Genomic DNA, 13547 nt, shown 5'->3' on the forward strand with positions numbered 1-13547 from the left:
TTTAACTTTTAGACTCAGTCCGCAGAGGCGAATTTCTGGTCATCGATGAAGGTGAAGCGAACATCACCCTTGCCTGGTACTCTAATACCACCTCCAACCTCACAGTGACGGACATGACCAGAGCACAGAGTATGACTGATTTCATTCTTTCTGAGACCGATTGTTCGTCCCCACGAGTAATGGACTTCGAGCTATCTGATCCGGGGACTGTTTACACAATAGCCTACAGTGCCATCTCTGGGGAAGAATTTGAATACAGGATTAGAACAGGTACGATAATGCCCCCCTTTTATAGACTAGTTCGTAGTTACTTCATGGGCAATTTTCGGTCAAATGACCTTTCATTTCTTCCATTATGATAGGCAGATTTAAAAACAATAGCAGGATGAAGAAACTGAATAGACCAGATGACTAGAATAGCACACCAATGAATATTATTTGAAGGTATCTGTTGCATTTTTTTTCTCGCCTGCATAGCAGAGCCAGACTACATGTAGGCGCCTCTTTTCTGACGGCGGCAGCGACGATGACATCCTCAACATTAAAATCTTAACCAAGATTAAGTTTTTTAAATGTCATCATAATTTAGAAAGTATATGGACCTAGCTCATGAAACTTTGACATAAGGGTAATCAAGTATTACTGAAAATCCTGCCTGAGTTTCAGGTTACATGACTAAGGTCAAAGGTCATTTAGGGTCATTGAACATAGACCATTTTTGGGGACTCTATATCGAAATCTTGACCAAGGTTAAGTTTTTGAAGTGTCATCATAACTTAGAAAGTATATGGAACTATTTCATAATACTTAGACATAAAGGGTAATAGTGTATCACTGAAGACCCTGCCTGAGTTTCAGGTCACATGGTTAAGGTCAAAGGTCACTTATGGTCAACAAACTTTGGCCATGTTGGGGTTATTTGAGGAATCGTCATCATAACTAATTAAAAGTTTATGGATCTAGTTCATGAAACTTGGACATAAGAGCAATCAAGCGTCAATGAACTCTGGCCATGTAGGGAGTATGTGTTGAATTGGCATCGTAACTTTATAAATGTATGAATCTTGTTCATGAAACAGAAACGCAAGGGTAATCAAGTGTGAATGATCGTTTTGCACACGTCTTAGGTCACATGATTATTTTCAAGGGTCATGTAGGGTCAATGGACATAGTATTTTATTATCAAATGAATATTTTGTTTTGTTGATAATTATTTAATAGCTGTTTTCAAAGTCAGCACCGCTGCTATATTGAATTGTGTAATGGCTCTTTTGAGCATTTTGGGGGCTCCATTGCCTGAGCTCCTGTGTAATTTTTTTCTGTGCTTTTACACACAACTGATGAGTCTTCCTTGTGTTAAATCCCGTTTTGGCTGACTTTGCATTTAAGAATGTGTTCCAGTCATGCGAAGAAATCATGTATAACTTTACAAACAGCTTTATGAAACATTACTCCTTTGTACTTCAAATTTGCAATAGTCATCCATTGTACAATTTTTCATTTTTGTACCTTGAAATTATGTGGATAATATGTACGATACATGTAACATGAGTCAAAAGAAATAAAAGAAAAGTTTTTATCCAATGTGCCGATTTTTGTCTCACCTGCGAAGCAGAGTGAGACTATAGGCGCCGCTTTTCCGACGGCGGCGGCGGCGTCAACATCAAATCTTAACCTGAGGTTAAGTTTTTGAAATGACGTCATAACTTAGAAAGTATATGGACCTAGTTAATAAAACTTGGCCATAAGGTTAATCAAGTATTACTGAACATCCTATTAGAGTTTCATGTCACATGACCAAGGTCAAAGGTCATTTAGGGTCAATGAACTTAGACCATGTTGGAGGGATCAACATCGAAATCTTAACCTGAGGTTAAGTTTTTGAAATGTCATCATAACTTAGAAAATATATGGACCTAGTTCATGAAACTTGGACATAAGGTTAATCAAGTATCGCTGAACATCCTGCACGAGTTTCACGTCACATGACCAAGGTCAAAGGTCATTTAGGGTCAATGAACTTTGGCCGAATTGCAGATATCTGTTGAATTCCCATCATAACTTTGAAAGTTTATGGATCTGATTCATGAAACTTGGACATAATAGTAATCAAGCATCACTGAACATTTCGTGCAAGTTTCAGGTCTCATGATTAAGGTCAAAGGTCATTTAGGGTCAATGAACTTTGGCCGAATTGGGGGTATCTGTTGAATTACCATCATAACTTTGAAAATTTATTGGTCTAGTTCATTAAACTTGGACATTATAGTAATCAAGTATCTCTGAACATCCTGTGCACGTTTCAGGTCACATGACCAAGGTCAAAGGTCAATGAACTTTGGCCGAACTGGGTGTATCTGTTGAATTACCATCATAACTTTGAAAGTTTATGGATCTGATTCATGAAACTTGTACATAAGAGTAATCAAGTATCACTGAACATCCTGTGCAAGTTTCAGGTCACATGATCAAGGTCACAGGTCATGTAAGGTCAATGAACTTTGGCCATGTTGGGGTTTTTTGTTGAATAACCATCATATCTCTGTAAGTTTATTGGTCTAGTTCATAAAAAGTGGACATAAGAGTAACCATGTATCGCTGAACATCTTGTGCGAGTTAGAGTAGTATTCAAAGTCAGCACTGCTGCTATATTGAACCGCGTGATGCAGGTGAGACGGCCAGAGGCATTCCACTTGTTATTTCTTTAACATGATTTTATTTGTTTTTATTGCATCGCTAATTTAGAATTGCACGTTGGTAACATTTAGTTTTTTTCAACGACCGCAGCATTTTGTTCAGGATCAACGGCAAAACATACTACATTGAAAATTGTATCACATTGATACGTGACATTTTCCTTGTTCTGATCATATTTTGCAAAGTGTCTCCCAAAGGAGCAAAATGCTGGATTTGTTAAATGTGGAAAAGTACTTTTTAAAGGTCAAGTCCACCTCAGAAAAATGTTAATTTGAATCAATAAGGAAAAATCAGACAAGCACAATGCTGAAAATTTCATCAAAATCGGATGTAAAATAAGAAAGTTATGACATTCCAAAGTTTCGCTTATTTTTAATAAAATAGTTATATGAACGAGCCAGTTACATCCAAATGAGAGAGTTGATGATGTCACTCACTATTTCTTTTGTGTTTTTATTGTTTGAATTATACAATATTTCAATTTTTACGAATTTGATGATTAGGACCTCCTTGCCTGAAGCACAAAATGTTAAAATAATGGAATTCCACGTGTTCAGGTAGGAATGAAACTTCATTTCACATGACAATGACGAGAAAATCAAAATATTTCATATAATAAAATACAAAAGAAATAGTGAGTGAGTGCTGTCATCAGTTCCCTCATTTTCATACCGACCAAGATGTGCATATAACTGTTTTGTGAAATGAAGCGAAACTTTAAAATATCATAACTTTCTTATTTTACAATCGATTTTGATGAAATTTTCAGCATTATGCTTGTTGAATTTTTCTCTTTTTATTCAAATCAAGTTCTTGTCGGGGTGTACTTGTCCTTCAATGAGGAGATTAGTTTCTCATATCAATCCATTTCATGTAACATGTATTAAAAATGCGATTATTTATCATCTTCAATTGTAGATCCAGGAGACTTAGAAAATTTCAGGATTTCACATACGAACCAAACATCTATTGAATTATATCGAGAGCTGCCATTAGTAGGTGATGTCGATCGGGTAGACGTAACCATAGTCTCACAGGTGGATAGGCGGTACAACTCTCCAGGCCAGACTATATCGATTAACAACATCCAAGCATCGTATCTTCTTGACGACCTGCTTCCCTCTATTCTGTACGAGTTTTTTATCAGAACTGTCCTAAATGCAACTGATGAATTTGAGGAGCAACAGAGTGGAAGTTTAAAGGATGTTGCATCAACATGTATGTATCCATGAAGTCAGTTATAGATCTGGGGCCCGTTGCAGAAAGAGTTGCAATCAAACGCAACTCTAAAAATCATGCGCAACTTGATTTTCAACCAATCAACAGCGCGCATTTGGGACTTGCGAGTGATTTTTTTACTTGCGTTTAAACACAACTCTTTCTGCAACAGGCCCCAGGGTTTGGGTGAAATAAAGACAATAGCCCCCTATATACAGTTGAGGCCGGAAGATTACATGCCCCAAGGAAATTCAGACATAAAATTTACTTAACATAAAATTTACTGTACATTTATTGTGCATGTATCTTGTAAAATATTTGTGCTACTATGACAAATTTGATATATAAAAAATGCGTATGTCATGCTCCTTCATCACATTGCTTTGTCATCAGGAGCTGAAAAATAGTAGTATTCATGTGTCATTTTTCCCCTAAAAATCTTCATATTTTAGAGAAATTAAATATAAAAACTTGACAGAAAACATTTTATATTTGTGCTAGTTACTTCTCAACACAAACATTTCAGATTACAGTTTTTTGTTCAGTGGTGACATATCAATATAGAAAATGTAATGTAGATCATAGAATTGACATTTTTATATTTATATGAAATGATGTTTGAAAATTCCACCTGAAATATACTTCAATCCAAACGGCAACTCAGTCATGTGAAAGAGCCTAATATCCTTTTTCATTTGATACCAAATTCGTCATGGTATTTCTGAAGATAAAGTGAATTTTACGAAGTTTAGCAAGTGAACAAATTTCACTGAATTCCATGGGTGTATGTAAACTTTTGGCCTCAACTGTATATTTTGAGAATTCCTTATTGAACTGCATATTGGCATGGCTAGATCTGAGGCCAATACCAAGGACTAGACATCCAAGACTAAGGACTTCAGACAACTGAGGTCAAGGACTTCAGACTTCCCAGGCCAAGACCATATAATTTTCCTTGAGGAGTACAAAAGTGCTAGGAGGACGCCAGATACAATATGTGGTCAAAGTCATATTTTCGCATAAAATCATGTCAATGAAAAATTACATACTGTAAAATTCACACCACTTTTGCATGAATCCTTATAAAAGATGAAGACAGCCTTTAGGACTTCTGATACTTATTTGTTTATTTATTTTTCCTTCCCACCAGCTTCTCCTGCTCCAGGAACAATTTATGAGATTGATCGCAATGAGACATCAATCTTTTATACTCTACCTTCTTTTACGAGCATCGATGTGGATCTTAGTCCAATAGGAGAATGGGAAACGAGTGATGAAAATAATAGAGTTTACATCACAAATCTGATTCCTGGTCAGCTGTACAACGGGTCTATTGACATCAGCAGTGAGGAATTGATGGTTAGATTCAGATTGCGTAAGTCAACCAGTGTGATGGGGTGTCCAAACTTTGCGAACTTTTCAAAAATATTCATCAGGCTTCAATTTGTTCCCAAAATATTCACAATTTATACAAAATCAATTCAATAAATAGTTACCACATTGACGGCAAGATCGTAAACTATAAAATCATTGACGAAAATGTGAAGTAGGTCAAGGGGTTTCGCCGGTATCGCGATTTCAAAATTCTATTTTGATCGACGAATGCGTGCTGTGTTCGAAAACAGTTCTGAAAGAAGTGTGACCTTGCTTCGCAGACCAAAGTTTTTGTGGAGATTATAAACAAAATCTCAAGCTCAAAAGGTGAGGTATTCATATCAGATGGACGACAAAATGCTGTAGAATCAGTCAGTACCACATTTAACTCACATTTTTTATATCTGCTTGCAAAATGCTGATATCGTGATGCTTATTGAGAATATCAGATTTCTTTGGCGCTAACGGTGACAAATTTGCCGATATTTTATTTATATTTTTATGATTACTAATATTCCTTGATAAGTCCAAGTAGACCTGTTCTAGATTACTAATCTTGTGTAATAGGTCCAAGTAGACCTGAATGATCATACTGGGAGCATTCCTGTTCCAGATTACTAATATTCATTGATAGACCAGGTAGACCTACACTGATTGTAATGGGGATAGACCTGTTCTTAATTACTAATCTTCCATGATAGGTCCACGTAGACCTAAAGTGACCGTACTGAGAGACCTGTCCTCAATTACTAATATCCCTTGATAGGTCCAAGTAGTCCTACACTGACTGTACTGGGGATAGACCTGTTCTAAATTACTAATCTTCCATGATAGGTCCACGTAGACCTGAAGTGTGGAGTGGTCCATGAAATGACTTGTCGGACGTTTAATCTGACAAATCACGCTTTATTAGTAACTTTGCTTCTCAGCCAATCAGAATCAAGGAAAGATGTCAGATAAGCAACTTTTCGGTCAGACTATAATGTTATTAAAACGCTCCCTAGTTCTAGATTACTTATCTTCTTTGATACATCCAAGCAGTCCTTAAGAGACTATACTGGGTGGTAGACCTGGTCCAATTGGATCAATCTATTGTAACTATGGAAATCCATCTCTGTCATAATTTTTTCCATAGGAAATTGGCACAATGTCCTTTGTGAACAAAGAGAAGCACAGTGAATTTTCAAGAAAACAATGAATCCATGAATATACATCATAGTTAGAAAATGTTTTGAACTAACATGCATAATAGATGTTGATGTTGTTGGCCATCCATAGTTGCGATTGATCGGATCAATCGTAACTCTTTGTAAGACTGGGCCCTGTTGTTATTTACATATCCTCCATTTATTTGATAGGTCCAAGCCAACCAGTAGTGACTATTCTGGATTTTGCGGAGTCCAACATCACATTAGAACTCAAGCCTGGGTTAGGAGTCCTCGATGAATACATCATCACAATAGCATGCAGGGACGCTACTCAAAACGATTGTGATTGTGAAGACGAATATCGAGTTGAAGGAGATTCTGAGACATTCATCCTCAGTGACCTTCGACCCGGAGTGGAGTATGACATCCGAGTCATGGCTTGGGGTGGTCCGGAACTAGATGAACGCAGTGAGCCGGTCATTTTGGAAAACATGACTAGTAAGTTAGCCTGTGGTTGGGGTTCATTTATATTTTTTTAACAGATTTTTATGGTGAAATTTGTTTTTAGGCGGCTTGTCAAAGGTGTGCGTGCGTCTTTACCTTTATATTCCACGGCGAACCCGCTCAACGTTCCATTGACCATTTTTCTTTCCTACGGGTCAGTGCTCTTGCCATTCAAGACGCCACCGTTCCCTTTTGCAGCGAAAACGGAAGCGTGCGCTTTGATCTTTTCTTTTGACACCACCCGGTTGGCTTTCCGATAAGATGTTTCTGCATGAGCGCCCTCTATGTCCACGATATCGGCATTTTAGGCAAACTATTAAACGCCCGATCTCCAGTCACTGATCTGAATATTGTTGTGTCCTTGTATCGGTGTGCGTAGTCCAGTGACTAATTTTCAAAAGTTACGCTTTCACATTTTTTGGGGAGAAATTTTCGTTTCGAGTTTCAGTATATGACAAATTTCAATTAGATTTAGATTTCATTTCTTTAATAGAACAATTAAGCTTTAGCCCTTTAGCACGAGCATGTTGTTTTATTTTGAAGAACATACCGTTAACATATTGAATTTCTGAAAGTAAGTGTTCAGGCGAGGGTAAGATTTTTTTCATCACACTGAGCCCACACAGTCAGCATTGTCGGGTGAAGAGGAAAAATATGGAATTGTCCTTAACATCTTTGTAAACGAAATGCAAAAACCCACGCAAAAGATGCAATATAAATCATACCTTGGTCCAAAAATGATGGCATTTAAAGTAATACATTGAAACGCTACCGTGACAAAAAATAACAATAAATACATAAAATGCAACCGTTTTTCTGGAAAAAAGGTTGAAAACTAAGGGCAGCGTTGAAATTCAAATTTGGGCTTAACATAGGCCTATGTTTTATTTAGCCCTCTTACTATATGTATGTTCACTAGCGTACCTACGGGGGGCAGACTCTCCCCCCAAAACCTATCCCTGCCCCCCCCCCCTGACGAGAAGTTGAAGACCTTTTTTTGTTTGCTTGTCAATTTGTTTTAGCTGTGAAATGTCCTTTATATCCTGTTAAGGACTCTTTTGCCCCCCCCCCCCCCATTGTGGAAAATCCGAGGTACGCCACTGCATTTGTTTAAACATTGGAATTCTAGAAACTTATATATTTGCATATAATACAGATGCCGTGCAAAACAAACGAATAAAATATCCTTAATTAATTTGAACTTTAAAAAATAAATTGGATGCTCAAGCTGTCATATCGGTAATTGTTGCTTAAATGCACAATTCTTGAATGTCATTACCCTAGATTCAGAACAAAAAGTACTTTCGTTACTTTTTAAGACCATAACAAAAATCTTTACCTTCGAACGAAATCAAAAGCACTTAAAAATAAATATTGAAATTATAAAAGTTGAGGTAGTCTTGACCATGAATAGAGTTGAGTGTTTATAAAGGAATTGTAGCGTCTTCTATTAATCCCATTCTAAACTTTGAATGACCGATGAAAAATATCACGTGAATTAAAATGAAACTTAACACATTGAAGTGACTCCGACATGACACTGGACAGGAAAATCTATACTATATCTTTTTACCTGGGATCCGTCTTTATTCTCTTATATAAATTTCCCCTGTGATCTAGAGTGCTCTGTGACCTAGTGTTCTTGATTACCATCCAGGAGCCACAGAACCGAAGGGGATCTGGGGCTGAGGCCTCCACAAGAGTACCATGATTTTATGCATGGTGACCCCACCCCTTCAAACCAGTCCGCTCGGGGGGAGGGGACTTAATTATTTCTTTCAATTTTCCTGTTCTACATACAATATTCAATTTTGTCAACTTAATTCTGATGGTTCCTTTTTTTATCCAACTTCATTTCTTCCTTTGAATTTTTCTAAAACTTTTCTATACCTATTTTTTTTAACCTTCACGTTTGACTTGAACAATACGTGTATATTGCCGTTGATTTCTTCTTCCTATCAAATATCTGAATTAATCTGCAATGTGTGTCTGTCAAATTATTGCAAATTAGATTCCCAGTGTCTAAGGTAAACATAATTTACCGACGTAATACGAAAGCCTCTTTGGCCTAGTTTCCCTTCCAACTTTGTACCTCACCTCTTAATTGTATAGCTGCATTCTGTATAGCTTGCATATTCAAATGTGCACCAAAAATAAATTAACGTACAGGAAATGGTAATACCTCGGTCATATTTGCTTTACGGCGGCCATACAGCGAGTCGAAAACAGCCGTTTTATTCATTTTATTCAAATTTCCTATATTTAGCTGGTACAAAAACTGTTAAAATGACTGTTTTCGACTTGCCTTAGAACAAAATTGTGACCGAGGTATTTAGCATACTAGATCAACAAGGATGGAGTGCATGCTGGTGCGGATCCTGCCGGAGTAACACAATACAATCCAATAAGCGCCGTATTTATTTTGAACAATAGTTGGGCTCTCAAAAGTATTGTGGTCTATTTTGTGACCTCTACTAAAAGAAGTAGTGGGTCTATACGGGGGTCTATATTCTGCACATGGAGGGTACAGTTATGTAGTGAATCCGGGGGGGGGGGGGGATCCGACCCGTGTGCCGGCCCCCCTTTGAGAGCCATTATCAATTTTGTTAATGTAAATATGCCATTTTACACAAGTGTGCCCCCTTTGAAACTCCCAACATGTATTTTAATGAGAATATGTCGTTCATACCCAAATGAGGACCTTCACTTTAGCCTGGTAAACACCCCTTTTCAAAATATATTTGGTTATTAAAATGCACAGAGAGATGGTAGGCAATAAATATAACTCGAATGTTTACATTAAGAGTATACCTATAAAGAGGGAAGTTACATGCTTAATTAAAAATGTGTTGATAAAATATCATTCGAACGTTATGTTATAATCTGCTTCGCCAAGCAGGTTTTATGTAATATTGCTCTTTATAAAGGCAAGCATTAAACTACATTAAATGTCGAAATGTTGAGAAATATAATGGAAACCATATCAAAATGCACATTACGAAAAGAAACAAAATCAAGGTTCTAGTATGGGGACAAAACGAGATCAAGGAAACTACCCATTTGATGCTCATTTTAATTCCCCGAAAGCCGGACGTTGAAAATGACATGGGCCAGTGCATTGCAAGCTGTATTTAACGGCTTACCCCATTGTCAAGGTAGATTTAAATTACCCCATTCTTGATTGCGGAGATTACCCTATATTCTTGAACATAGAGGTGGTCTGACTGGTGGCGGATTTCAATAGGAAGATGACCTCTTGATTGGTAGGGGTATGTCAAGGGGAGATTATCACTTTGTCAGCGCTGGTGACTGTCTTGTTACTTTGATGTTCCCCGATGTGCCTTCTATTCGAAAACCGTGTTTGCAACTAATCCCTATTATGAGACTATTTGGCATCAAAATGAAAGCCTAACTGCACCTTTTTCATAGACTTCGTTTGAAAATAAAATACTTACGTTTAAGGTAAAATTGGAATATAAGAAGGCGCTTTATAATATGTACACCAAATATTGTCACTTTTAAGCTTTATTCTTTTCAACCGCGTAGCCAGGATTTCATTTTGGAGGGGGCGGTAAATGCACGCGAAGCGTGCCAACACTTAAAGAGCGCGCGAAGCGCGCTCCCTAGGGGGTGGGTGCAGGGAGGGGGAGTTTCCCCCTCCCGCGCGAAGCGCGAAGCTTTTGGTGTTACATAAATTAAAATGAAAAGGAGCCGTCTCTCTTGTCTCTAGTGCCTATTTCAGCTCCAATTCAGTTGACTCATTGTGATTTTGAACATTGTTTTCATGAACCTTAATTTGTTTTCAAAAAGTGATTGTGAACGCACAAAAAAGGAATACATTGGAGGAAATTAAAATAATACCCTCGCGCGAAGCGCGGAAGCTAAAGCGTTTTATCATTTTTTTGCCATGAAAAGGGTCCCGACTAAAGGGTCTTCTCAAAGATATATTGAATACTTCCCTTGGAAAGATCAGATTTGATTACAAACAATTTAGCGACAGTGCATATCTTTAACTCGCAAAACAGAGGAGAAGAAGTGTATATATGCCGGGAGAAAGATATTCAGCCCCGCGCAGAGCAATGAAACTGTGACATTTCAAAGGGCGGACGTTTCATCAAAATAATGCAGATACGTCTAATACCACCATCGACTCTAATTAAAATGATTTTCTAAGATTATTGAACTTCTTTATGAGGAAATAGTGCGCAGAAAGTTGAAACTTCTGTGATTTATTGAAATTAAATTAAAAAAAAGAGGATTCCTAATTTCTTTGACTTATCCTGAAGTGCTTCATTTTGAATAATAAAGAAAATTAAGTGTCATTCAACATTTCAAACTGAGGGCGCAAAACAGGGCAGGAGATGAATGTGAAGGGAAATGACATGAAGTTTAATAGAATTGGGAAAAAAATATTGTACTTCTTTATTTAATACGACGCGAATTTTAGGAACCTGTTTGCCCCAGAATTATGATTGTTTGGTAATGAGCTGAAAAGCAGGAGAAGTTGACTTTATGGAGGTGGAAATTGATATAAAATTTTACCCGCCCGGAGCCGACCCGACCAGAAGTTGCGCGATCAATTTAAAAAAAAGATAACTTCATATACTTTGGCGTAGCCTTACTCTAATTCCATGCCCTAATGGATACATTTGAACTTTAACCGGTAAGAAACACATATACCTGAGGTGGAAAAACAGGGTTAGAGAAAGGGTGGGGGAAACAATGGAGAATTGCAATATTGTCATTTAACCGCGCACAGCGCGGAAGAAAAATTCATATATAAATTTAGAGCAAGAGTGATGGAGTTTCTCTTTTAAGAAAAAAAAAGAATAAAAAGAAAAAAAACACAAAGCTACCTTTCTCCCCTTTCCTCCCTTCCCTTTTTCTTTTCTCCTCTCTTTTTTCCCTTCTTTTTTTTTCTTTTTGGGGACGTTTTGGGGGGGGCGACCGCCCCCACCGCCCCCCCCCCTGGCTACGCGCCTGAATTTCTTTTAGGGACAATTTGTCATTAAATTAATTTATTAATCTCATAAGCCTAATCAGAGCGCGAAATCTGTCAATATTATATATTTAAAGCACTTCTATAATTATGAATAAGATGCATGAGTTGATATATTTTCAAAAATCAATGTGCGCGCAAATCGCCAGCCGAAAATTGTTGATAAACTGTCATAAAATGGAGATTTTAATTAGTTTGTAATATAATATTGAATTTTTCATAACTCACCAATCAAAATGCTAGCGTGCAGCGCTAGCTAATATGTTTTCACAATCTGACATGAATAGGGATATTTTGATAACTAAAATTGAATACAGGAAAATAATAGGTACCTGACAAATCAAATTTTGTGAGCGCGCAGCGGGAGCAGAAAATGTTAATATTCAGACAATAATTTTTTTCAGAACACTTTATGAAAGTTCGATTTCTGAGTTAAAATATGTTATGTATATTGACTTAAAAATTTGATTTTTTAAGTTCCATATGTGTAAATCACCTAAAAGGCAATGCGAGCGCGAAGCATGAGCGAAAATTTTATATAATGACATGAAAGATTTTTTTTTAATTGTTTTTCCCTCATCTTATTTATTCAATCGTTTTCCTCCTCCTATGTTTTTTCTCCTCTCTTTTCCTTTTTTTTCTTTCTTTCTTCCCCGTTTTTTTTTGCTCCGCCAAAAGAGGGAGGTGGGAGGGGCGGGCCCCTTGCCCCCCCCCCCCACTAGATCCAACTCAGGAACAATCTAACAGAAAGTACTAAACAAGCAGATTCAAGAGAGAAATTCAAATCCATGTTAAAACTTTTTTTTTTTTTTGGGGGGGGGGGGGTAAATAGCCTTTCCCGCCGCATGTGAAGCCCCCTATCGTTTACAGCCTACTGTGAACTGTGCAACTTCTTTAATTTTTGGTGAAATTCATTCTCTCTTTCTATTTGTTCCGTAGCGTTTAGATACATGTTTTGTGCTTCACTTGTAAGTGGTATACAAATAATGTAAATTCCTATTAATGGCGTGCGCTTCCCGATCTCCTTATCGAAATCAATATTAATGAAAGAGCACAATATTGTTCTCGCTCTAATGGAGGGGGGGGGGGTCAGCTAGTGTTCTATCAAGCAAAAGACGTAGGCCTATATGTGCATAAGTTCATAAATGTCCGATGAATTCAAAACGTACGTAGCATGAATGCCATGCAGTTCGGATGTTACAGCACTCTACAATTAGAATAATCTCGTATTACAAATGTCAATTTTGCTAAAAATGCACATAAACTCATAACTTTATAGACTCTGGGGGATGATATCGTTGATATAAAAATCGCATCGACCTCGATATGCAATCAATTTTTATACTGCATCGGACTTGACATCCCGCAAAATCTTTTCCATAATTAGATTGCTATCCATTCTCTTTTTTTTAATCTAAATATAATCTATGTCTTTCAGGATCATGATATGAAAACCCTTTTATAACAAACATGATAAAGGAAAAACGCGTCTCAAGTTATACATGGTTCATTGCCGCAAATATACCAATCATCTTCGCTTGTTAATCTTTACATTATCACTGATATTATTATTCATGTTATTCGTATTATCATGTCCATTAATATCA

At 37.1% G+C, this 13547-nt stretch overlaps 1 protein-coding gene across 1 annotated transcript in view; it reads left to right on the forward strand.

Annotated features, from left to right (window-relative positions):
- LOC121406223 overlaps positions 1-13547 on the forward strand; it is an 80800-nt gene that overhangs the window by 14648 nt on the left and 52605 nt on the right. The window contains exons 8-11 of the mRNA XM_041597246.1: positions 13-270; positions 3616-3915; positions 5066-5290; positions 6648-6935. Coding sequence (XP_041453180.1) covers positions 13-270; positions 3616-3915; positions 5066-5290; positions 6648-6935 — 1071 coding nt within the window. The remainder of the gene's footprint in view (positions 1-12; positions 271-3615; positions 3916-5065; positions 5291-6647; positions 6936-13547) is intronic.

This window comes from Lytechinus variegatus, chromosome 19 (assembly GCF_018143015.1).
Source record: "Lytechinus variegatus isolate NC3 chromosome 19, Lvar_3.0, whole genome shotgun sequence".
Lineage (NCBI taxonomy): Eukaryota > Metazoa > Echinodermata > Echinoidea > Temnopleuroida > Toxopneustidae > Lytechinus > Lytechinus variegatus.